At 41.2% G+C, this 21,617-nt stretch overlaps 9 protein-coding genes and 1 non-coding gene across 10 annotated transcripts; all 10 read right to left on the bottom strand.

Annotated features, from left to right (window-relative positions):
* Position 1: 1 nt before the first annotated feature.
* LOC145700559 (uncharacterized) lies at positions 2-1,703 on the bottom strand. Its single transcript, XM_081777850.1, has 4 exons — positions 1,479-1,703; positions 502-1,355; positions 216-457; positions 2-174 (listed from the first exon to the last, which is right to left on the bottom strand). The coding sequence occupies exons 2-3, from the start codon at positions 942-944 to the stop codon at positions 217-219; spliced, it is 684 nt and encodes a 227-aa protein (XP_081633976.1). The 5' UTR covers positions 945-1,355; positions 1,479-1,703; the 3' UTR covers positions 2-174; position 216.
* A 3,722-nt stretch (positions 1,704-5,425) lies between these two features.
* On the bottom strand, positions 5,426-5,566 carry LOC145700870 (U4 spliceosomal RNA). The gene has a single exon (XR_014134239.1). It is a non-coding gene; the product is annotated as a U4 spliceosomal RNA (small nuclear RNA).
* LOC145700741 (phosphomevalonate kinase-like) lies at positions 5,426-6,334 on the bottom strand. Its single transcript, XM_081778064.1, has 4 exons — positions 6,274-6,334; positions 6,122-6,226; positions 5,957-6,075; positions 5,426-5,910 (listed from the first exon to the last, which is right to left on the bottom strand). The coding sequence occupies exons 2-4, from the start codon at positions 6,200-6,202 to the stop codon at positions 5,616-5,618; spliced, it is 495 nt and encodes a 164-aa protein (XP_081634190.1). The 5' UTR covers positions 6,203-6,226; positions 6,274-6,334; the 3' UTR covers positions 5,426-5,615.
* A 98-nt stretch (positions 6,335-6,432) lies between these two features.
* On the bottom strand, positions 6,433-7,193 carry LOC145696827 (uncharacterized). The gene is made up of 2 exons (XM_081773925.1): positions 6,956-7,193; positions 6,433-6,841 (listed from the first exon to the last, which is right to left on the bottom strand). The coding sequence occupies exons 1-2, from the start codon at positions 7,171-7,173 to the stop codon at positions 6,709-6,711; spliced, it is 351 nt and encodes a 116-aa protein (XP_081630051.1). The 5' UTR covers positions 7,174-7,193; the 3' UTR covers positions 6,433-6,708.
* Positions 7,194-8,840: 1,647 nt separating this feature from the next.
* LOC145699302 (chromatin modification-related protein MEAF6-like) lies at positions 8,841-9,472 on the bottom strand. The gene is made up of 4 exons (XM_081776571.1): positions 9,413-9,472; positions 9,260-9,369; positions 9,093-9,218; positions 8,841-9,051 (listed from the first exon to the last, which is right to left on the bottom strand). Exons 1-4 carry the CDS (start codon positions 9,449-9,451, stop codon positions 8,949-8,951), a joined length of 378 nt encoding a protein of 125 aa, XP_081632697.1. The 5' UTR covers positions 9,452-9,472; the 3' UTR covers positions 8,841-8,948.
* A 719-nt stretch (positions 9,473-10,191) lies between these two features.
* On the bottom strand, positions 10,192-11,323 carry LOC145696341 (SPRY domain-containing protein 7-like). Its single transcript, XM_081773363.1, has 4 exons — positions 11,224-11,323; positions 10,992-11,135; positions 10,706-10,930; positions 10,192-10,661 (listed from the first exon to the last, which is right to left on the bottom strand). The coding sequence occupies exons 1-4, from the start codon at positions 11,288-11,290 to the stop codon at positions 10,516-10,518; spliced, it is 582 nt and encodes a 193-aa protein (XP_081629489.1). The 5' UTR covers positions 11,291-11,323; the 3' UTR covers positions 10,192-10,515.
* Positions 11,324-11,365: 42 nt separating this feature from the next.
* Positions 11,366-13,727, bottom strand: LOC145700740 (proto-oncogene tyrosine-protein kinase Yrk-like). The gene is made up of 7 exons (XM_081778063.1): positions 13,520-13,727; positions 13,275-13,476; positions 13,084-13,230; positions 12,907-13,033; positions 12,570-12,863; positions 12,248-12,526; positions 11,366-12,203 (listed from the first exon to the last, which is right to left on the bottom strand). Exons 1-7 carry the CDS (start codon positions 13,710-13,712, stop codon positions 12,012-12,014), a joined length of 1,434 nt encoding a protein of 477 aa, XP_081634189.1. The 5' UTR covers positions 13,713-13,727; the 3' UTR covers positions 11,366-12,011.
* A 969-nt stretch (positions 13,728-14,696) lies between these two features.
* On the bottom strand, positions 14,697-16,987 carry LOC145698316 (transmembrane protein 115-like). Its single transcript, XM_081775515.1, has 8 exons — positions 16,830-16,987; positions 16,604-16,789; positions 16,445-16,552; positions 16,281-16,404; positions 16,086-16,228; positions 15,835-15,947; positions 15,627-15,754; positions 14,697-15,584 (listed from the first exon to the last, which is right to left on the bottom strand). The coding sequence occupies exons 1-8, from the start codon at positions 16,962-16,964 to the stop codon at positions 15,523-15,525; spliced, it is 999 nt and encodes a 332-aa protein (XP_081631641.1). The 5' UTR covers positions 16,965-16,987; the 3' UTR covers positions 14,697-15,522.
* Positions 16,988-17,927: 940 nt separating this feature from the next.
* LOC145696281 (tubulin-folding cofactor B-like) lies at positions 17,928-19,126 on the bottom strand. Its single transcript, XM_081773284.1, has 4 exons — positions 18,939-19,126; positions 18,649-18,893; positions 18,511-18,608; positions 17,928-18,466 (listed from the first exon to the last, which is right to left on the bottom strand). The coding sequence occupies exons 2-4, from the start codon at positions 18,874-18,876 to the stop codon at positions 18,193-18,195; spliced, it is 600 nt and encodes a 199-aa protein (XP_081629410.1). The 5' UTR covers positions 18,877-18,893; positions 18,939-19,126; the 3' UTR covers positions 17,928-18,192.
* A 168-nt stretch (positions 19,127-19,294) lies between these two features.
* Positions 19,295-21,562, bottom strand: LOC145699855 (cilia- and flagella-associated protein 91-like). Its single transcript, XM_081777110.1, has 7 exons — positions 21,386-21,562; positions 20,950-21,345; positions 20,779-20,902; positions 20,622-20,734; positions 19,908-20,578; positions 19,598-19,864; positions 19,295-19,499 (listed from the first exon to the last, which is right to left on the bottom strand). Exons 1-7 carry the CDS (start codon positions 21,461-21,463, stop codon positions 19,334-19,336), a joined length of 1,815 nt encoding a protein of 604 aa, XP_081633236.1. The 5' UTR covers positions 21,464-21,562; the 3' UTR covers positions 19,295-19,333.
* Between the last annotated feature and the right edge of the window lie 55 nt (positions 21,563-21,617).

Below are 21,617 nucleotides of genomic sequence, written 5' to 3'. Positions count from 1 at the left end.
TTAGAACTTGTGGAACGAAAAGTAGTAACAGTGAGTAGTATTTTACGAGATATTTGTACAGTCAACGTGAGGCGGCAAGAGAAGGCTTTTAGAGTTCGACCATGTGAGAAGAATAGTGTTTTTCTGTCTCCTGTCTGGCTGAAGAACAGCTTTGAGGGAGTCATAGCCGTCGACCTAAAAATAGAGGAATTTTTTCGTTTCATTTTCGTTGTTACCTTATTTTGAACTTGTTCTCTCTGATACTGAATTTCGCAGCGAGATTGATCTTCTTTTGTTCTTCAGATCAAGGTCAATAAATCCTATTTGCTGGTCGAATGCAGCAATCAGTAAGTTTTCATTGAGAACAATGGCACCGCCATTTGAAGACTCTCCAAGTTTGAAAGATTGCTTGAAGTGGCCGCTGCGGTGAGTCCAAATTAGGACCCGCCCTGATTGTGTTATTCCGATCAGGATATCCCTGGTGGTAAAGTTAGGTACTGAAGTACTGAGCTGATAACGTACCTGCAAGGCCAGACATTTGAAATCATGCCAGAGTAATTGCCAAGCACAAATTGGCAACGGCCCGACAACAAGGTCCAAATTCGGACCTGACCAGACTGATCCGCCGACATGGCAGTGATGTCGCTTGAAGATTTTCCATTTTTGAAGAGATTCAGGGCAGTGATTGGATAATTGTGACCTTTGCAGACATGATCAGTCCTGCAGTCCTTGTTCAGAACAGTCACAGAGCCGTCTAATGAGCCAGAAACGATACGTTCGCACATGGTGCGGACAACTGTGACGCCAGGCGTGCTGTGTTGCACCTCGTGAGCGGAAAATTGACAAGTGGAGAATTTTCGTACGGTTCCTTCAATCGTAAGCGCGATGAAAGCACTTTCCTCGTCACGCGTAATTATGAATGAAACGCCAGATTCGTCGAGTAGATAAGTCGACTTGAGAAGCATTTCTGCTTTTGAAACCTGCAAAAACTTCACGTTCCCAGAAGATAAGCCAAGAATGATGTTGTTTTGATGAAGTCCGATAGACCAAACAGTCTCATCGTCAGATATCAATGGATTATCGTCCTCGGTAAAATGATGTCTCGAATCTGATGTCGTGGAAGCGCGATAAGAAGAAATCTGAGACAGCTTCTGAGCGACAATTTTGTTACTTGAAGCATCAAAAATCGTCAAAGATCCGGAAGAGTCAACTAAAAGCAGGTTCCCAGTTTCTTCATCTTGTGTAACATGATCGATGGTGAATTCCAACTCCAAATGTTTTTCCAGCGCGACATCTTCATAGAGCGATTTCGAGGACTTCCGGGAATCAAAATACTCCACAAATGACTTGTTGATTTCGATCTTCCTCTCGTACGCCTAAAAATAACTACTGAAATCAGGTCATAATCATTTCACAGAAAAAATTTGTTAATTCCAATCCAGGTGTTACAATAACAGGGTCACTCCCATGACACGGGAATTATTTGTTTTATTTCTCACCTTATAAAGCTTATAAATAGCTGCTGCAAAGGCGATAATCAGCGAAGCAAGTTTCCAGGAGACAAACTGGGTCAAGCGAGGAGAATCCTTCGTTTTCTGATAGATTGGGATCGGACGGGAGCCACTGGGATCGAAAGGAACACGAATTCGAGGAAGGAAGGATAGATGCTTTCCGCGAATATCTCTTGAATAGAGTTGGAAAGCATACGCCCACGGCAGTGTAGCAAACTCAGGTCATTGTCATCGTAGTCGTTGTTTATTTCACTTGGATCGACCATAAAAACTCGATAACCAATCCAAGTTATAAAGACAATCATCGCAATTTTCTGCAGAATTGCCTTGTGGGCCCATGTTTTTAACAACTTGATCCTCAGTGGCTGGAACATCCCCTCAATCGGGTCAATATGATTCTCCCCAAGGTCGACCAACGGGGTCACATCTACATTGAGGGCGTGAAAAAGTTCTGACAAACAAATTTCTTGTACGCTCGTAAAAAGTGATTGGTATATAAATTTACGAAAAGAGCTTACAAATCATAAAGCGGTGAGACTCGGAGACTCGGCACATCGTGAACTTATTTTGATGGTCTCAGACAGACGTATTTTTATCTCAATCAAACGGCCAATGTCAAAATTTTTGATTGATTCAAGATTCCTGGCTATTATCAAAAAGAGAAAAAACTCTAGAATATGCCCTTTCCTTCGAGAGTGTCCTCCCCGAACTTTCCAGAATTCCTGGAATTCCAATAACGACGCAATCTTATTGCGGCTCCAGATCTTTTGTGAATCCATTTTGGTTCTAAAAAGTTTGCGTAATGCTTCAAGAGTTTTTTTTTCTTTACCTGATCGCTCAAGTTGCTTGAGCTCGAGAAAGAGAATAGGGGCGAAGAAAGACTATCAATGGCTCGTAAATCCTTTATGAAGGTCAAAAACGAACTATTCTTGTCACAAATAAACAAGTTTACAAGCCATTCATGAAGAAGAGCAGAGTGCGAGAGAACCATAATCAGAGCAAAGATGGAGAAACTGGTAACAATTCAACATTTTCAACCTTTTTCTCCCTTGGCCCATAAGAAAATTATTTAGCCGTTTACCAGCTCTTCAAACTTTGAATACAGTGAGTCATAAAGCTAATGAATCCCACTCAGGTCAAGTGGATGACTTTCCCTTTGTCCTCAACGACAGAATAAAGAGAGATGAGAAACTCGTTTGAACCAATCACGGCTTGTGCTGGCCAAAAGAGCATCCAATCACCTGAGGCCAGGGGCGAAATCAATTTCTCCCGGTAGCTCTATTCCTCGCCGCTCCCGGCGACGGGAAGCACCGTTTATAACTCGAAAAATAGTAATAAAAACTTCAAAGCGCTGTCTCGCAGACAGGAAACGAAATACGAGTCATTCAATACTAACTTCTTTTAATAATCTAAGGACAAAGAGATCAAGTGGAACAGATGATTTCCTCACTCCAAAAAGGCTGAGAAATATCCAAGTAGCTCGAAATCATTGGTGATAAATCCGTGACTTGCTGGGCGGGGGCAGCTGACCGAGAAATACCACTGGAGGGCGGGAGAGCGAGAGTTCACGCGCGCGCTCCCCCCGGGCGGAGTCTCGTTTATCCCGCGCGGCCTATTTAGCTCGACCACTCAGAGAGAAAAATAGGGACAAAGAGAGAAAGAGCATTTCGAAAAAAATAGAGAGAAGAAGACAAATTAAAAAGCTAATTACGAAAGTCTACCAGTCGCGATTTTGTGCATTTGTTTTACTTTTCTGAATTAATATTGCACTGGTCCCGACTTGTAGAAATTCTGAAAACATCCGACTGAGAAAGAGAGAGGGAAATTTGATCGGTGAGAATTCTAGGTCTCGTCAGAGTGTCTGTACAGACGAATATCGAAGCATCTGTATTGCACTCGTCCCGGCCTTGGAATAATCGCCTGAAACTCGACTTTTTGCTAGAAAAAATCGACTAATCGCGGAAGTATTTTGTCGATTTTTTCTTCTCCCAATTTTTAATCACTCTTTGATTGGCCGCCATCCAACGCGGCGACTTACTAATTAAACCCCCAAACGAGTTAAAAGTGAAACTGTCCGAGCACTACTGCGTTGAACTGTATTCCTGCGAGAGTATTCGGAGATCGAGCCAATCATGGTCAGCGCTAATTGAGCGAAGAAGAACTTCGAGAGGTGGCACCCGCCGCGGAGCAATCCGTGCGCGATCCGCTCAGTTGGCCCCTCTTCAAAGCGAGTTTCGTAAACAATTTTGGAGCTCAGCCAGGGCTCTAGTAAGCGCAGATTGATCATATTCTTTGATCCCCAAGCTTTCCCTTCCCTGGCCGAGAATGAACATTACATAAGATATAAAAAACTGCTTCCTTCGACAGGCGTTTCTATGATACACTTCGTCAGCATCAGTACAGATTCAAACGCAATAAACGTAAAAGTGTAGTAGATGAAAATCCAGCCGATTCCGCGCTCGAACGGTCCGGACTCGACATAAATGTCCAGATCCAGCGCTAGAAAGGAGTAAGCTCGTTTACCAAAGAAATAGTTTTTACCGAGGCAAGATCCTAAAGCGACCATTAGAGACATTATCAGTGTTCCACAGACAGCAGCACTGGTGATAATACTTGGCCCGGTTTTAAAAGAAAAAATTGCTATTGAGCGTAAAAATTGCTCAAAAACCTTCCTGGATTCGAGAAAATTCATCTTTCTGACCGTAACGTAATAATAAACGTACAGTAAGATGCCCGCTGAGAGATAAACCAACCAATCAATCGTCGCGGGATACCCAAAATGGAAATTTATGTTGATCAATGGTTCGGTCCCGGATCTGCATACGAAAATAAATTCTTTGATAGAATAATTGGCAGGGGCACTGACCTTGGGTTGACACGTTTTCGCTAGCGCTCGCTGGAAATAGATCCCTTGCCAAAGTGAGAAGCCAAGGTGCTTGTGGATCAATGTCATGTCGCAAAACCACGGTAACAACGGGTGGATAGTGTTTCCACTTGGACCCCCATAAAATGCGCGCTGCCTTTTTGTGACGCTACTTGAATGGTTCCATCTAACAGATGTGCCATCAACACAGAGGGCTCTCATTATAAAATCACCCCTGTAAAGAAGGTAAACTGGCATCGTTATTTGTAGAATTAGAACTTTCCCTTGAATAACTGTTCAATATTTCGCGGAAATTCGTGATCAGAATCAGGAAGATTCGCCGGCGAAAAGATGAGACAGGAATGATTCGGGATCACTTTTGACAGCTCTGGTGGAATTCCCGACTTTAGCGATTCTCCGTGAACACAGTTGTTCGACAAATATTCATGATTCCGGATAATTTTCGTTGTTTCTTCGATGAGTTTTCTCGTAGGATGCTTGTTTTCAAATTCAAACTGGAGGATGTATCCTTCTGGCTTGTTCTCCGAGAAGTTCTCCGATGGGAGTGAGTGGATCGAATAAGGAGTTTTTAAGTAAAAGAAAGACAGCCTAGAACAATTTGAGAATGGATAGAAAACGGGCCTGGCTTACATATCAAGGTGAAAACGACGCTGATGAAAATGAGGCAGAAGGGATACTTGGCGATAACCGTAGCCCATCTTACGTAGTTTCGACGAATCAAGCGCCTCAAGTTTCTCTTGACCCAATTGCTCGTTGTTTTTCGGTTTTCTTTCATGCTCATCGACACCGATTCATGGTTTTTACATTCTAAATGGCCAAATGGGGGATTATCAAAATAAGAAGATGCGTTTTCTGAGGTATTTTAGGAGGAAAGGTAGGCCAGAGATAAATGTTGGCTCGAAGGCCTGAAAAAAGGGCGAAATCAAGCAATCTAGACAAAAGTAAATTAATTATTGATGACTTGGTGGATTTCCCGGGATTTTCTAGTGGCAAATGATCGACGATTATAGCCAGTTAGAAGTCAGGGTTTTAGAGTTTCGATAAGACGAGGAGACCGTAGCCTCCTTCAGAAATTGCCTATGTGGACGGTATTTCACGTCCGCATGGCGGGGTATTGGGTATAGTTTTCAATTAGCAATAATCGCAACTCGGATAAACCTCATCGTTTACGATACTGCCACTGCGCAAAGCTAAAGAACAACCGTTTGGAAAAAGTACGGAAATTCCAGCGTAAAGGGGCATTATGGTGCTTCGAGTCGGGCGTCGAGAAAATCGATCAACGGTAAAATATCGCCGCCGGAGTCATTTTTGAAGATAAAATCGTGGGTGTAATCGTCCAGGCCACATTCTGTCTCGCAATCGTCGATACCAGCAGTAAAGGTGAACCCGCGTGACTCTCGGGCCTCCCGGGTGGCTTCGATTCTGACTGTAACTATCGCCAGTTGGTTGTGATAGCCTGGATCATCAAACAGCTTCTTGATGCTTTCAATGTCCGTTTTTCTCCTACAATCGGAGACAACCACCAACGAGCTTTTTCTACGCGCTTTGTTAAACCTTCAAATCGTTAAAAACACAAACTTACAAATGAACATCCAAGTCAGCAAAAGAAAGTTTCACAAAATAATTCGGGTCAGAATTTCGCTTTGCTTCACCCCAGCGAACCATATCTGCTCTGTACTTTTCCTTGTACTCCCCACTAGTCTACAGTAGCTAAGATAAAAATTTAAGGGTAGATAAGGGTTTTTACCAGAAGTTGTTGATAGTCAACTCCAGGATGCTCTGATGCGTATGCTTTTTTCAAAGGTGCAGAAAGTCTGATGATTCTCATTGGCCGAGAAAAAGGGTTGAGAGCCTTGAAAGGGGGTTTAAAATAAGCCCTTATCCTAGAAAAAAGCAAACCTGAAGCTTTTCTGCAACAAAATCCTTCCCCGATTTCCGCTTTCCCGAAAATAAAACAATCATTCTGCAAGTAACACAAGTTAAAAACGGTTGTTTTTTTTTGTTGCGATTTTATTTTTCGTATTTTGGCGGTTTAAAAGTTTGTTTTTGCAAAAGAGATTGAACGAGTAAACTGTATTTGTGTGTGTCATGATAAAAAGTCCTTCGAAGGTTGAAGAATAAAAAGGCGTGAGTAAAATGACTGTATAACACGAGACGGTTTGATTTTATACGAAGAAGGAAAATAATGACTATCATAAATTATGAACAAAAGTGTGTAAAAATGACGCTTTTTTGCCGATTTCTAGCGGTAGGAATCGGCAAAGAAGCTCATTCTTGAAATATATGGATTGATACAAAGTTGGAGTACGATTTGCGTATTTTTATGAGCGACTTTTAAATATGACGATAATCGGGATTATGCGCGCGGTAGAATTTTATGCCGAAATAGACCGTTGCCGTGACGCCAAACGCTAGAACGGCGCCACCGATGAAGCTGCCGAAGTCGAAGCCGGATTCAATGGGTGCGCTAGAATTGAAGAAGATATCATATCTTAGCTATGTTGATTGATTAGGATAATTCAAAGAGCACTATCTATTTGATCATGCGTTTACGAATCTACGTATAATTGGCCATAGATACCTGGTAATTGGACGAACAAGAGGCGTATCTGTAGTCGTTCCATTTTTAGGAGATAAATCTGGACTTTCTGTTGCTGGGTTTGCCATGTTTTCGACCTCTGGCTCAACTTCTGCCTCTGTCGAGTTAGACAAGTCAACTGGGCTTGCTTTTGTGGTGATTTCGGCTTCTTGAGCTGTGACCGTCGCGTGAAAGATAAGAAATAAAGACGAGATATTCATTCTAAAATGACCCTTTGGTTAATTTTGATGCCTTTAAACTGGGGAGTTTTTAGAATCGATGACAGAGACATGAAAGTTTTCAACTTTCGGGTCTGGGTTTTCAAGTAGGGGAGGATAAGCCTCTTTTCTCTGTTTGTAGTCGCGAATAACCCGCTTCTTCCCAGCGCGGACTCTTTTGTAAGCGTCGGGAGTTTTGAATCCCCATAGACTTTCTTTCATCAAACTGTTTGCTCGCTGATTAATCCAAATTTCATCTTCGATGCTAAAAATCAGAGAGTATTAGAAGGATATTTAGAAAAGTCGGAAAGGCTTGATGGTAAATTTGGTTCGTTTGCAAGGATATATCCTAGGTATATACCAAAGAATGAAATCGTGCATGGAAAATTTCAAAATAAAACGGTTGACTGAAGATTGATTAACGCTCCTTCGACCATAAGAGACGCCTATATAAACCTAAAGCAAGAAGAGAAAAAAAATTATTTTTATTTCAAATGTGAGCTACTTCTACAGGTTCGATACGAGTTCCATCAGCCTGATGGCATCAGGAAGAACTATAAAATGACTTAAAAACTCTCAAAATCTACTTCACACGATCTGAGCCAGAATAAAATACTAGAAAAATTCTATCGTGTTTCTCTTACCTTGGTCTCTTTCTCCGCAGTTCTTCATTTTTCTCCAGGACATCATCAATCCCTTCTACTGGCACTCGAAATTGCAGGGCAATTAAATCCGCAGACAAACCTCCACGCGACAATTCGACGATCTGTCTTCTCTGATTCAGAGTAAAATACTCGACAGAAATAATACTTTCGGCGCTATTTGAAGAAGTTTCTGCTTCAGCGAGTTTTGAATATTTTTCGTAGATGCGTTCTCACAAGTGGATTTTCTCAATTAGAAATTGGTATATAAACTTAGTTACATTGTATGGCTCTTGAGTAAAAAACGATGTTGTCCACTCCTTCCCTTGTTCATATTTAGTAAGCTGGATAAAGTCGTCATGAAGGTGTCTGGGAATCTGTTTCGGTATTGTGCCCTGGAGGAAGAAACGCGCCATATCCGAGTCCGTTCTTGAGCTCAGCGTCTTTTTTACATTCTCCCTTTTTTCATTCGAGCTCGAATACTGCCGCCGGCTCGCTACACCGACCCTCAGCCAGCTGGGAACCACTCGGCCAGAGAGCATCAAAGTTGCGCGTTGCAACATTCCCAACTGCAACGAATACGTGCCCTGTCAGATTCCGATTCAATGGAGAAACTGAAGGTTTTTTTTGAGGAATTCTAAATAATAAAATACGCTCTTATTAGCTCTACTACAGTTTATAAAGAAAATTTCAATTAAAAGTCAATTTGTTTTTTTAATATTTATTATTTATTGTTTTAACAATTTCAATTAAATTTTTAACAAACACTTTTTTCTGCAACATTCAGTCTGTTGAAGATTCTCTTGTCTTAGAACTAATTTTCCTATAAAAATAAGACTGCACATTTTTCTTGTCAAAATAAAAATGCCTTGCTCTTTCTAATTCAATAAGCTCCGGCTGAAAAGGTGAAGACTCGCTACTCGTTTTTTTTCTAAGTGTCGCGTTTTTGTTATTAAAAGGCTGCTGCACGGTGGCGATTGGACCAACCTGGTGGTCATTCTGCGGTTCATATAGATACAGAGTTGCGTCAATAAAGAATCAGGGCATGCTAAAGCCTGAAAATGCTGCTGTTTATTTGTGCCTTTTGGGTTTTTAATGAATGTATTGAATATGAAAGGAAAAACAGAGAAAAGGAAATTAAGCGGCTTTTTTCTTCTTTTTCTTGGGGTTTTCATCGATTTGCCCTTCATCGTCTGTGTCTTTTTCCTTCAGCGATGGGTTGACTTCAAAAGACGTAACGCTAAATTGTCGGTAAATAAAAATTTGTATGCGAAATCAAACCTAGACGTGCTGAAGATTCGTTCAGAATTTCTAATTCTTTTGGCAGTATGTTTTTTGTCAACCTTGTTTCTGTTTCTGTTCGACTCAGCGTTGAAATTTTCCCAACCGATGACAACATTTCCAAAGCTTCAAAATTCGGTCAACTGGGAAAACAAAGAAAGACTCACTCTCTCGTATCATTTAGATATCCTTCTTCGAAACCATAGATTTGCTTTTCCAAGTCCATCAGGCATTTCTGTAGCTCAACTTTTTGCTTGTAGAGATCAATGAGTTCTTGCTAGAATACAACGTCAAAGAGTGCCTCGGTAAACGGCTCTTACTTTTTCGGCAGTGACGGGTTTTTCATCTTTCTCTGGCATAATTGGATTGACTGGAGGAAACTTTCTAAAATTGAGTAGATGGTAATGGACTATTTGTTTTTCTGTGAATGAGTAGTTTTTTCGGAAGAATTGAAAGCAGGACAGATCAGAAAAAGTTGAACCAGAGATTTGAAAAAATCGCGAAAAAGATTTTTTCGCAATTTAAATAAGAGAAACACAAAAATTATCAGTCGTTGTTGTTTTTATAATTTTAGTATAAATGCAAATAAATGACAATAAAATAAAAGAGGAGGAGGTATAAGGAGAGAACAAAGAAACATTCAGCCATAGATAGCTTCTGCCATGCTGGACATTTTTCGTGGAATAAGTTCGGCGTTTTCCAGATACGCGCAAAGTTCATTGACATTCACTTCTTCCTCGTAGCAAGGAGGAAGGTCTTCTGGCGAAAACTCAGTGGAGCGACTTTCGATCGAGCAATTTTTAAACACTGGAGAAGGACGTTTCTCAGGGATAGCTTTTGCCTCTTCCTGAAAAAATACAGATCGTTGAAATCAAGGAAGAGTTCAATTTCTAACCTTTGATGCTGATTTCTTCGACTTTCTTTTCTTCGATTTGTAAGGCTTAAATCTTTTGCTGGTTTTGTTCTGATCTGCTTTTGCTCAAACTTGAGCTGGGAGTTAAATGTGTTCAAGAGATCATCGACTTTTTCGACCTCTTCGGTTTCTTGTTTTTCCATGGCGGCCGATTTCTTTATCTGAAACAATCGAAATTTTCGATGCTGATCTGTACAAATTTTGTCAGTATTGTAAGTCGGCAAAGAAGAGTTGCAGAGAACTACCGGTAGATACTGTAAGGTACTGTTTGGAAATGGAGAAAAATGAGCACATGAATAAAATGTTATATAATAATTTCGATATACTGTAACTTGAAGGCATGTTATAATTGTTCTGAAACTGAAAATTTATATTCACAAATTTAAAAATTGGTTTGGAACAAGAAAAAACTTAGAAAAATAATATTCTATTCGAATTGTCTGAATATGTATAAATTAGGTCAAGAATCGAAAATATAGGAGGAGCTTTTGAAACAGAACTAGATTGGTTTTATAAAATATTTTGTTCGAACATAATCTGGCCAAAGCCGGAAGGAGGCATGTTTCGGAAATGGACGAATTCAACGTCTAAGATGGCGGATTCATCGACGTACAGAATTGGGTAGATTTTTCCTCGGATTCCTGTTACGGGATTCCCTAACAATAATAAGTTAGACTGATAAGGTTCTACAAAGAATTACCTAGAGGATTGCTATTGAGGTAGAACTGCAACTCGACGTGGTCATAAGTGACTCCGATCACATCTCCCTCGCAAATCTCATCGACGCTTTCTACATCTGTCCCTTCTTTTTGAATTGTCCTCTCCGACGTCAGCATCCACGACTTGTCAGTAGTAGGGACTTTGTTTAGGTCACACTGTTCTGCGGCCACGCCACACCCCCAGATCCCATCAGACTGAACCTTCACTAGAACACTCACATGAGCATCGTTTTGTCTCAATGTCTGTAATGTGGACTCTGTATCTACCTTCAAAATAAGCCTTATCCTGCATAATCGGGGCGGAAGCGAGAACTGCACCAGATCCACAGACGCGTGTGCCATTTTTAACGATAACTGCATCCAATCCCATGTTTAGGGCGTCGAGTTTAACTTGAGGCCGGCTTGCTGTATCTAGGATAGTTTTAGGCTTGTAATGAATTAAAGGAAGGGAGCCGTCAAAAATAAGACCGCAGCCTCTTTCAACCACATTCTTTCTCACCTTCAGGCTCCTCAACAAGCGTCTCCCAGCCAAAACAAGGGCCACAGCAACTTGCCAAAACATTCATCTTTTTGTCTTCACTTTTATCTTACCTCATCTTAAAAAACGATTGATAAAAGACTTGATGTTTTTTTTCGTATATTTAGTAATTGCACATTAAAAAATCACTCGTAGTTCAGGTTGAAAGAAATGGGAACAGAAATGGAAGGGCAGGTATTATTTTTCTTCTAAGTTGGGTTTTTATACAGTCACAGTTAGAGATTGTAGGAAGCAATAGGCGTGTAGCAAAAGTCTTTTTCAGAGTCCTACCTACTAGACTACCTAGTAGAGCTAGAGACGCTCAAGGTGAAATAAACGTAAAATGGTAGGAATGATAAAAGGAACAAAAGGCATTTTAGGAGGATAAGGGTTAAATATGAACAATAAATTGGTACCATTAAAAAGCGAAAATCGATAACTGATAAGGAAGCGGTCTGATCTCATTTCATAAAAAGAAAAAAATGTCGGGGTCGTCTATGAAAACACTTCAAGTTGTTATTTGTTTTTTCTTAAATTAAACTGTACAAATTGAAAATAAATTCTTTGGTTTGATGACAAGAGGTGCGTTTTCACATTTTTTTTTTTAGAAAATTGGGGGCACGATTGAAGAAAATCTTTTCAGGGTGATTCTCAATTTTGAAAGCGTTTTGGCGGATTGGTAGATCTGTTATTGCATTGTTGTCCGAAAATTGATAGTAATTGATCTTGAGAGGGAGCGAGAAAAATATTTCCAGATAGGAGAGAGTTTCTTAGAAGCCGCCAGTATCAGCATATTGCTTTTCTGCGCCGATGAAGAAGTCCTCCAGTTGATTTTGAAGAGCTTCGAAGGTTGGCCTACGGTCAGCTTGCTCTTGCCAGCACGACATAATGATTTCCCAAAGATGGGGCGGACACTGGCTCGGTTTTGTCATCCTTTCTCCGCGTTCTACAAAGTCCAAAACCTGAAAAAAATCTTGTAACACGCAATTTAGAAGGATCCTCTGACCTGTCTGTTGTTCATTCCTGGATATGGCGTCCTTCCTCTCGTTATAATCTCTGTCATCAATACTCCGAAACTCCAGACATCGGATTTAATCGTGAATTTAAAGTACAAAGCCGCTTCTGGAGCGGTCCACTTGATTGGGAATTTGATGTTTGCAGAATCGGGATTGTAAATGTTTTCGTCCAACAATCGGGCGAGGCCGAAATCGCCCACTTTGACGATTCCGTTTTGACCGACAAGCATGTTGTCTGCTCGAACATCTCTGTGGATGTAGTTCATGCGCTAGATCAATGTTCAAGAAAAACATAGAAAAGCTTTTATTCACCTCTATGTAGGCCATTCCTTGCGCAACCATCGTTCCCATATCTATGAGCTGTGGCAGAGTTGCATGCTTTCCTGCTCGATCTTTCAAATACGTAAGCAGGGATCCATTGGTCATAATTTCCGTAATGATCATCAACGGCTCGGATGAGCATACGGCAAATAATGAGACTAATCTTGGATGCCTCAAGGTCTTCATGACTGTCGCTTCTGCTTTGAAAGCTTCAGGATCCATCGATCCAGGCTTCATTTTCTTGACGGCAACGTCTACTCTTCCGTTCCAGATGCCTTTCCAGACCTAAAACGCAACTTAGAAAAGGCTCATAGAAAGAGCTGTTTACCTCTCCGAACATTCCACTACCGAGTTTATCGGTCAGCTGAATGTCTCGATGATTTACTTCCCAAACATCTCGCCCTAGATCTCGAACATCCGCAATTTCCTGTGGGCATGACTGAAGCAATCGACAACTAGAAAGCAAACGTTAGTTAGCCGCATTTTCATCTTGGGGAAGATTTACCAGAGTCCATCACTCGTCCTAGAGTAGTGTAAAACAAGATCGTCCATCGTTGCAAACGTCACTCTAGTTGAAATATAAAACCCACCATTATCTAATCTTCGTATTCTATAATGTTTGACAGCTCGCGATTCAGATACAACAGAAAGACTAAAAAATCGCTCATCATCCGTTCGAAAGAAGTAGCCGCAAACCTATAAGTATTGACCATGGTTTCAGCCTCCCGAATGAGAAAGGTGCCTGGAGCTCTGTTTCCAAGACATCGTTCGGCGTCCACTCTGCGAATTGGCCCGAAGAACCACTCTTTTGCCTTTATACTGTCAGCTTCGGCGACATAATTAGAGGGGACATAACCGCGCTCTCCGGTAGTTAGCTTCTTTGCCTCCCACCAGTCGCCTAAATTGGTATAAAAATGTATTTATTTCTTGATAGTTTTAACCTTGATTATTGTTCAAAATAATAAGCCTTTCTCCTTTGTTAAAACTCAAATCGCCTTCCATTCGAGCTTGATAGTCGAAAAGAGCAACGTAATTATTGATAGCGCTAGTTTCTGTGTAGGGATTTTGATGAGGAGGTGGTTGTTGACGATGTGTTTGACCCGGTTGGATATGAATTGGAGCATCTTGCGCCATGAAAGACTGTTGATCAGGGTTCAAAATCACCTAGTTTTTAGGTGAGGTGAGGTGAGGTGATGAGTACAAAAAAGGTGCACCTTTAGGTGCACCTAAAAAGTCCCAAATCTCAAAAATTTTAGGTGAGGTGGGTGAGGTGATAGATTGGAAAAGGTGCACCTTTTAGGTGCACCTAAAAAGACAATTTTTGAAAAGTATTAGGTGAGGTGGGTGAGGTGATATTCCGAAAAAGGGTGCACCTTTTAGGTGCACCTAAAAAGACGGATTTTGGAAGTTTTTTAGGTGAGGTGGGTGAAATTTAGGTGATAATTGATCAAGTGTGGGCACGGATTTTAATTGTAAGCGAGTAATTATTATAAAGCGTTAAAACTTCCGGGTTACCCGGAAAAAAGTCGCGGGTAATTTGAAAGGACTCGAAATCGACAGCCCTGGGGTAAAGGTTGAAGAATCTGCGGGTTGCCCAGTAAAAAATGTTGGGTATTACCAAAGGACTCGAAATCAACAGCCAAGTTTGAATTTCAAACTTTAAAACAACTCACCGAGAAAAAAGGTGCACCTAAAATCAAAACATTCCTAGGTGAGGTGAGGTGAGGTGATGATCACAAAAAAGGTGCACCTTTAGGTGCACCTAGAAAAGGCCCAAATCTCGAAAGTTTTAGGTGAGGTGGGTGAGGTGATGATTTCAAAAAAGGTGCACCTTTTAGGTGCACCTAAAAAAGCTTAAATCTGAAAAATTTTAGGTGAGGTGGGTGAGGTGACAATTTGCACCTCACCTAAATTGAACAAGGTGCACCTTTAGGTGAGGTGATTTTGAACCCTGCTGTTGATTTACATTGTTGAATGGGCCTCCCGATGGTCCAGGCGCCTTGGGAGGCTTTGGTTTTGACATGAGACATCCCATTTTACAAGAATGCTAATGACTAACGACTCGACTACTAGATGTTTTATTCTTTTCTGAAAATTTATAATTTTAGAATTCAGGTATTGAAGATAGGTGAAGCTGTAAGTATTATAAAGGAACTAAAATGGATACGAACGAAATAATTTCGTTCGAAATAACAGAACTTGTTTCTTCTAAAGAAGAAAACCCCAGTAACAGAAGTGTAGAAAGTTGATTTTTGCACAGGATACAAAGGTGTGAGTAAGGGTTGAATATATATAAAGAGTATTTTTCAAAAAAAGTACTTTGAGAAGAAGTATGAACTTAAATAATTGCACAAGGTGGTGTTTTCTCTTCAGCCAGGCAGGGATCTAAATTTTTGCCGAAAATCAATTGCGATTGCGATGCGATTGCGACGCAAAATAGTCCGGAAATTGCGATGCGATTGCGATTTTTTTCGCAAATTGCGAATTTTTCGCGAATTGCGATTTTGTCGCCATTTGCGAAATTTTAGCGTAAAAGTAATTTTTCAAAGGATTTAAGACTATTTTTGAGGTCAGCCTTACAATTAAGCCTTTAGAACACAGAAAATAGGCTCTGAGTCAAAGAAAACCCATGTCAGAATAACGAAGGAGCATCTTGACAAGACCAAAGTTCGCAAAAAATCGCAATTTGCGAATTATTGACGAAAACTGAGTTGCGATTGCGATGCGATTGCGATTCGATCAAAATAATTTGCGATTGCGAATTTTCTGCGAAATTTCGCATCGCAATCGCAAAATATTCGCAAATTGCGATTTTCGGGAAAAATTTAGATCCCTGCAGCCAGGGAGGATTCCCTGGTGATTATTTATAATTATATGGCAGTTACAGCTATTGAATAACTGTAGGAAGGCAATTGCGGCTAGACAAAGGGAAGGTCTTGAAATTTTAAGCAACTGGGTCTGCAACTTCGTTCTCGATCTTTACCGATGCTTCCGCTTTCTCTGGCGCTAGAAAAATGTGAATTTTGAGTGGACCGTGAGATATTTGACCTTTAGGAGTTTCCTCCTCGTCCGACCATCCTTCCTCCGGAGACTCAATCGTTGCCATTCTTTCCTGAAGAGCAGCAAGAGCCTTTTTCCGACGCCTCTCTGCATCTGCCTCGCTTGTTCCAGGAAGACTACAAATTGGGATGTTTATCATATGATTCTTCTGCATGTGTCGTGTTTGTCTTGCACTGGAAAAAATGATGATTATTACCTGATGGTAATGTTGGATGCAGCAGCAACGTCATATTTATAAGTGGCTCTCTGGCAAATTCGAAGTTTTACCAAAATGTTCCAAATAATGTTTGACAGGAATCCAACCGGACCCTACAAAAAGAATCGTAAGTTTTTATTTGATGGTCGTAAAACACCGAATCTGAATGCTATTGTTTTAACAACCACCAAGGAAGAGATTCTTTCACACTTTCAATCAAGCGCGGAAACGAAAGGAAGTTGAAGACTTACGCGGAAAATCTTAGGATAAAACGTAGCAAAAGCGAAGTGATCAGCTAGGTCACCTCTGCCGCGGGAGTGCTGCTGGAAGAATCGCAAATAAATCCAGGCTGAGAACATGCCAGTGTTGAGCATGACGAAGTACGAAAAAGAAACTTGAAAGAGAAAGAGTACTGTAAATATTTGTCCGTTTATTTTTGGCCTTACTGATTTCCGTCATGCAGAGAACAGCAGCACAGCACAAATAAGTGAACGGGATTTGTTTGACTTTGAGTCTGAAAATGACGGTGTCTTCTCCTCGGGATTGCTTGAGCGCTACGAAAACGCCAGCCTAGAAAGTGCTCAATAAAAGTGCAGCTGTACAAGATTACCTTGAAGCTGGCAAGTCCATGAATACTCGTAGCAAAGAGCAAGTCGTCATTGAAAACAACGGCGTAGCAGACGAGGTAGACAATGGCGCTCAAAAGCCTGACATCGCGCTTACAACAGCTAAAAATGAGGGCAGGTCCCTAATGAAAACTTGAAAAGGCTTTACCAAAGAAAATGCAGAACTCTTTCTCGCCCCAAAGTGGCTCAAGAAGTCGTGAAGCGCCAAGGATCACTGTCAAGCCGCCGAAAACCATCAGAAATGTGTTCTCGATCATCGGGCTTGTGATCAACGTCCAAACCCAAAATTTCGGTGGGAAGAGATAGCCGGGAGTGATCGCGAGCCCGCCCTAGAAAAAATTAAGAATGGAAGAGAAAAGGATGAGCTACCAGGATGTAACCACTGAGAGCATAGAAGAAAACAAGAAGAACGCAAAGAATGCGGGCCGATTTCGTTGACTCCTTCAAAGTCATGACGATTTCTTGACGCCATTGAGCGATTGTGTTCTTGACGTCTATTGCCATTCTAAAGTCGATATATCGAAGATTTAAATCGAATAAGTTAGATTTAATATACAGAAAAAAGCAAAGAGAGAAGTTATTCTTTCACTGCCTCGGATTGAGCAATCATCTTTCTTTTCAATTCAATAATTGCTATTTGAGGTTTTTTATTTGATTATTTTTTGTTAAAGATATTGTCTAAAAGAAGCGGCGAATATCTATTTTGAAAACCTTTCCTTTAGCGTCATTTTCGAGCATGACAAGCTCGTGCGCATGCAAATCCCCCAGCCGCCGTTTATTATTTTCCTCATAAACATATCTTTCGCCCATTCTCTCTGGATAGAAGTCCATTAATTGCGCGTTACTTCTTTTCGAAATGCCGTAATTATCCTCCAGCGCGAGCATAATACCATTAACGATCAAAATAAACAGAGCTTTCACAAGGATATGTCAAGCACAGTTCACTTTTGTCTCACAAATTTTAATTTTGCTAAAAGTTGTTGAATCCCAAACTAATGAGCCGAAAATTCTATATTTTGCTTTTGATCCTTCGAAAGGATTCCTCAGCATTGTGTCGACATCTTTCACGAAATGCGCTGGACCGTAGCCGGCGATAGTCGTTCGGCCCCGACGATTTCGCCAAGACAAGGCGCTGGAAGTTGTCAAATATCGACGAAATCCGACTATTCTATTCATCTTACGTCTAAAAATTTCTTTTGAAGTTACTTCGTGATTATGAACACTTATTTCTTTTCTTAATTTTACTGCAGTCTTAAGATTGGTGCAGCATGATGTAGTACAATTAAATTATTTTAACATTAACAGTAAGATACCTTAACGAAATAGCTTTTGCGTCATTTTTTATCGACAAATAAAATAAGAAATCACACATATTTATTTTTGATGCTGGCTTCCGCGTCTTCAAGCTGAAGTTATAAGCCTCATTTTATCACCAAGTCATTCTAAAAAAACATTTTAAGAGATGGATTGAAAAAAAACGATATATAATCAAATAAAAATAATGTGAAGAGCTTCGGGATATGAGCAGAGGTGAAACTTGGGGAAGTATTTGAAAGTTGGTAGAAGATTTGTTTTCATGGAAATGTTGTTTATATCATGACATGTTTGAAAATTTCAAATGGGAATACTGCTGAAAGCTTGTTCTAGGAACATAGAGATAGAAACTTTACATACTAAAAGAGGGTTTTACAGAAAGTTATTCAATACAAAAAACTAGGAACTAAGGCGTTCATTAGATCTCATCCTCAGACGAGAAGAGATCATCTTCTTCATTTGGAAAATCACCGACTTCTACCGAATCAGGTTTGGCAAACACACCGAAATTGTTCGGACATTCAAAATACTTCTGTCCTTCGACTGTTCCGTTGTTTTTGCCATACGGAAGATCGAGCTGGATTCCGATCCAGACGTTGGGCTGAAAAGACACGTTTCCAACAAATTTGACCTCGCCGCGTTGTTTGCCCTTTGATTTCAACGTCACTTCGCATCGCTGGCCAACTTTGAAGCTAAAAAATAAAATGAATAAGGCGAAAAAGGCAGTGAATTCTACTTTTCTCTTGCTTCTTTGTCCTTTTTCTCCTGCGCCTCCATATCTTCAAGCGCTTTCTTTTGGTTTTCTGGATTAAACATGCCCAGCTTGTGAATTCTCTGAAAACGAAATGAATATGAGCTAGATTTACTGATATACCTTGTATTCGCGAACAGTAGGCTTAACTGAAGTCGGCTTAAAAGTATCGTAGGTATCATCGTCCATTTCCTGTTTCTCGATCTTGTTCAAGTCGGACCAGTCAAAGGATTCTGGGTCAATGACCCTAATTCCGCAACAGTCCTCGACTGGGTACGATCCAAGAAGTCGCTCATCATCGTCCATGTCGCAAATCTTCTCGCCCTTTCTCGATTCAAGCGAGAGCTTCATCGAAGCAGGCGAGCATCCTAACAATCAGAAAATGAAATTCCAGCGGCTCAGCTGTAGATAACCTGTTATCAATTCAAGCTTGCCCTTGAGCTCCCGGATACTCAATCCCTTGTCGTATCGTTTTTCGGTTAATGAGCCGAGATTCGTTGACTGACATAAAATCTGGAAATTGACAAGTTCGCCGGATAATGAGCATTTTGGAAAGACTTGGTTATGTTTCCAGTGTTGTTACTTCTAGGCGAGAGTGGAGCTGCCATTCTATTACGAAAATAAAGTAGAAAAGCTAGAAAAATCCAAATTCATCCACGTTTTTTAGTAAACGAGACACAATTTTTGTATAAAAATATAGTTCTTTATTATAAATAAAAGATTTGTTGAATAGAAAAATATTTGAATAAAGAGATTGAATAATATATGGACTCAGAGGAATAGTAACAAAGTTGAAGAAATCGGAGGATTATTCTTCGGTCTGGCACTCTTTCTCGTCTCCATCGACAATCGGGAAGAGCAGATTTCGAGCAGCCTTGAGTCGAGCTTCTCGTTCTCGGTGTGGTTCTTCAAGATGCTCTCGTCGGACGACCTCGGGAATCAAGAAGTTGTGAACCATATCCGCAGCTTGGTCGCTAGGAAAGAATAAAATTAAAATTCAGGCATGTGAATTTCTATTGGAGGCGAAAATAAGCCGTGAAATCGTTTATAAGAATAAGAAATAAAGACTCACCGTGACGAGAGGCCACGAGGGTTTGTGTCAATAACATCGACCATCTTTTCAATTTGCTCTTCAGCGAGCTCAGCAGCAGCCAAGTTGGTTGCCTCGCTAGCGATCTTGAGCAAGTACTGGTCGACGGACTGGTGGCGAGTTTTGACGACTTCTTGCCAGATTTCGTCTTCTTCTCGGCGGCGGCGCTCTTCTTCTTGGCGAAGTCCAGCTTCCTCGGCTTCCCGGATGCGTCGTTTTCGCTCTGCTAGAATTGCGAATGCATGGCATCTAAATAAGAGAACTTAGGAGAGAATTTCATCGAAAATCTTACCTTCGCTCATCCTGAAGTCGAATAAGCTCATTCTGCAAGAAGTCCAAGATTCTCTGCGCTTTCTTTCCAGCAACGCCGTGGACAATCTCTGAGACCTCATTGTGCTCTGCTCGCATGTCCTTTTCGACCTTCCTTCGATCCATGACCCGTTGCTTCTCGGCATCTTTGGCCTTCTTTTCGGACTCGAGAAGAATGTGAGTAGATCTGACTTCTTCGATGAGATCGCGTCGTCTATCCAACTCGGTGAGAGTTTCTCGTCGCGAAGCCATTCCTCGCAGGAGTTTTTGAAGAAGAGTTGCGGCGATCTGTTTCTTTTGGAAGTTCTCGCCTGGCGCCTCGCAAGTAGGAGTAACTGGTCGAGGTGCTGGTGGAGGAACTTCAACGAGCAATCGCGGCTGTCGCTTGAGCTCTCGTTCGGCCTTTTGCTTCTGAATGATGTCGTAAGACTCCTTGAGGTCCCAGTCCATCCTGTCCTTGCGTCGAACGAAGCCGTCCTTGCCAGGTCCTTGTTTTGGTGCAGGAGCGCGGATGTACGTTTCTGTGAGACTCTTCCCGATGGATCTTTCGAGCGCGCAGAGGCCTTCATAAGTGTCGAGATATTTACTCTGCACGTGGTACTTGCTGCTCGTTTTATCGCCGATTTGACCGTGTCTAGCGATCGGTGCATATGTCTATAACAACACTAGAATTTCAAGTTGGCTAAAAAAAGCTCACCTCCGAACCATAATCAATATAATCCTTAACGATGTCTCGCTTGTAATCTTCTCCTAGATATGGCGTATCTATGTGTGCATATTTTTTTATTCGTCTTTGCTTCTTGACGTGTTCTGAAAGAAAAGATTGAAAATGGAGTTTTAGGGACGAATAGTACCTTTCTTTACTTTATCTATTTTTACTTCAGCTTCTTTCGCGAGCTTGACCGCAGTCTCTTCAAGTGCTTCTTCCAATAATCCGGCAAATTCTTCATGTTCAGCTTTTAATTCTTGTTTCATTATCTACAAAAGGAATAAGAAAAGGAAACCGGTTAGAAAAGAGTACATACGTCAAGTTTTTCTTTTTGGATTTCTTCAATTTCTCTGTCACGCTGTTGCCATTCAAATTTTTCGCGTTGCTCCATCATCAGCCGCCGCTTGTGAATCTGGGCCGGGTCGTTGAGCGGCGGGAGACTTTCCTCCCAGCGTCGTTTATCGCGCGCACGCTCGATCATCGTCACTTCGGCGACGCCCGCTGGCAGGCCACGTTTGTACTTGAGCCCTGCGAGAGAGAGGATCTCGGGATTTTGACCAGGGGCGACGGTGTAGTCGGGAGAGTAAGGTTCGGTTTGAGATTCTTGATCGCGGTAGTCGGTTTGTGTGGCGAGTGTACGAGTTCTTTGGACGACCGAATCATTTGTATGGACAACTTGGCGTGGTGGCTCAAGAATTACGTCTGCTGGAGCCTGAAAACACTAGAAAAGAGCCTTTGAAGGGGATATATACCTGACTGAATGGAACATTTGGCCTTCTGAAATACTTGTATCTGTCCTCGCCTCCGACATCCCTAGCTCCGTAGAACATCGTCTCCTGGCGGTCGATCTGAGCTTTGTCTTGATAATTCTTGTTGATAAACGAAGGTACTGGGTCTTTTGTACAAGCACCGTCTCAAACCGAGGATGATGCCGAAGTTCCGAGAACATTTTTCATGGCTTAAGTTTAAAATAATTAAAAGATA

The sequence above is a fragment of the Oikopleura dioica genome, chromosome 2 (genome assembly GCF_907165135.1).
Source record: "Oikopleura dioica chromosome 2, OKI2018_I68_1.0, whole genome shotgun sequence".
NCBI classification, from domain to species: Eukaryota; Metazoa; Chordata; class Appendicularia; order Copelata; family Oikopleuridae; genus Oikopleura; species Oikopleura dioica.
This window is presented reverse-complemented; position numbering and strand designations above follow the sequence as displayed.

What these genes read in the sequence shown, in the direction of transcription:
- LOC145700559 (XM_081777850.1), bottom strand. Translation starts at nt 944, where the DNA reads ATGCTTCTCAAGTCGACTTATCTACTCGACGAATCTGGCGTTTCATTC. An exon ending in TCAAATGTCTGGCCTTGCAG is followed by an intron (nt 458 to 501) that starts GTACGTTATCAG and finishes CTTTACCACCAG; the next exon opens with GGATATCCTGATCGGAATAA.
- LOC145696827 (XM_081773925.1), bottom strand. Translation starts at nt 7,173, where the DNA reads ATGAATATCTCGTCTTTATTTCTTATCTTTCACGCGACGGTCACAGCT. An exon ending in CTTGTTCGTCCAATTACCAG is followed by an intron (nt 6,842 to 6,955) that starts GTATCTATGGCC and finishes CTTCAATTCTAG; the next exon opens with CGCACCCATTGAATCCGGCT.
- LOC145696281 (XM_081773284.1), bottom strand. Translation starts at nt 18,876, where the DNA reads ATGAAGCTCTCGCTTGAATCGAGAAAGGGCGAGAAGATTTGCGACATG. An exon ending in CTACTGTTCGCGAATACAAG is followed by an intron (nt 18,609 to 18,648) that starts GTATATCAGTAA and finishes TTTCGTTTTCAG; the next exon opens with AGAATTCACAAGCTGGGCAT. An exon ending in GACAAAGAAGCAAGAGAAAA is followed by an intron (nt 18,467 to 18,510) that starts GTAGAATTCACT and finishes TTTATTTTTTAG; the next exon opens with CTTCAAAGTTGGCCAGCGAT.
- LOC145699302 (XM_081776571.1), bottom strand. Translation starts at nt 9,451, where the DNA reads ATGCCAGAGAAAGATGAAAAACCCGTCACTGCCGAAAAA. An exon ending in TATCTAAATGATACGAGAGA is followed by an intron (nt 9,219 to 9,259) that starts GTGAGTCTTTCT and finishes CGAATTTTGAAG; the next exon opens with CTTTGGAAATGTTGTCATCG. An exon ending in CGAATCTTCAGCACGTCTAG is followed by an intron (nt 9,052 to 9,092) that starts GTTTGATTTCGC and finishes CCGACAATTTAG; the next exon opens with CGTTACGTCTTTTGAAGTCA.
- LOC145700741 (XM_081778064.1), bottom strand. Translation starts at nt 6,202, where the DNA reads ATGAGAATCATCAGACTTTCTGCACCTTTGAAAAAAGCATACGCATCA. An exon ending in TTGACTATCAACAACTTCTG is followed by an intron (nt 6,076 to 6,121) that starts GTAAAAACCCTT and finishes TAGCTACTGTAG; the next exon opens with ACTAGTGGGGAGTACAAGGA. An exon ending in GCTGACTTGGATGTTCATTT is followed by an intron (nt 5,911 to 5,956) that starts GTAAGTTTGTGT and finishes CAAAGCGCGTAG; the next exon opens with AAAAAGCTCGTTGGTGGTTG.
- LOC145698316 (XM_081775515.1), bottom strand. Translation starts at nt 16,964, where the DNA reads ATGGCAATAGACGTCAAGAACACAATCGCTCAATGGCGTCAAGAAATC. An exon ending in TTTATCCTAAGATTTTCCGC is followed by an intron (nt 15,948 to 16,085) that starts GTAAGTCTTCAA and finishes TTCTTTTTGTAG; the next exon opens with GGTCCGGTTGGATTCCTGTC. An exon ending in CGAGGAGGAAACTCCTAAAG is followed by an intron (nt 15,585 to 15,626) that starts GTCAAATATCTC and finishes ACATTTTTCTAG; the next exon opens with CGCCAGAGAAAGCGGAAGCA.
- LOC145696341 (XM_081773363.1), bottom strand. Translation starts at nt 11,290, where the DNA reads ATGAATGTTTTGGCAAGTTGCTGTGGCCCTTGTTTTGGCTGGGAGACG. An exon ending in GGATAAGGCTTATTTTGAAG is followed by an intron (nt 10,931 to 10,991) that starts GTAGATACAGAG and finishes TGAGTGTTCTAG; the next exon opens with TGAAGGTTCAGTCTGATGGG. An exon ending in CCTCAATAGCAATCCTCTAG is followed by an intron (nt 10,662 to 10,705) that starts GTAATTCTTTGT and finishes TATTATTGTTAG; the next exon opens with GGAATCCCGTAACAGGAATC.
- LOC145700740 (XM_081778063.1), bottom strand. Translation starts at nt 13,712, where the DNA reads ATGGCGCAAGATGCTCCAATTCATATCCAACCGGGTCAAACACATCGT. An exon ending in AGGACGAGTGATGGACTCTG is followed by an intron (nt 13,034 to 13,083) that starts GTAAATCTTCCC and finishes TTTGCTTTCTAG; the next exon opens with TTGTCGATTGCTTCAGTCAT. An exon ending in CAGGAATGAACAACAGACAG is followed by an intron (nt 12,204 to 12,247) that starts GTCAGAGGATCC and finishes GATTTTTTTCAG; the next exon opens with GTTTTGGACTTTGTAGAACG.
- LOC145699855 (XM_081777110.1), bottom strand. Translation starts at nt 21,463, where the DNA reads ATGTTCTACGGAGCTAGGGATGTCGGAGGCGAGGACAGATACAAGTAT. An exon ending in TCCAAAAAGAAAAACTTGAC is followed by an intron (nt 20,903 to 20,949) that starts GTATGTACTCTT and finishes TTCCTTTTGTAG; the next exon opens with ATAATGAAACAAGAATTAAA. An exon ending in CCTCGTGGCCTCTCGTCACG is followed by an intron (nt 19,500 to 19,597) that starts GTGAGTCTTTAT and finishes ATTCTTTCCTAG; the next exon opens with CGACCAAGCTGCGGATATGG.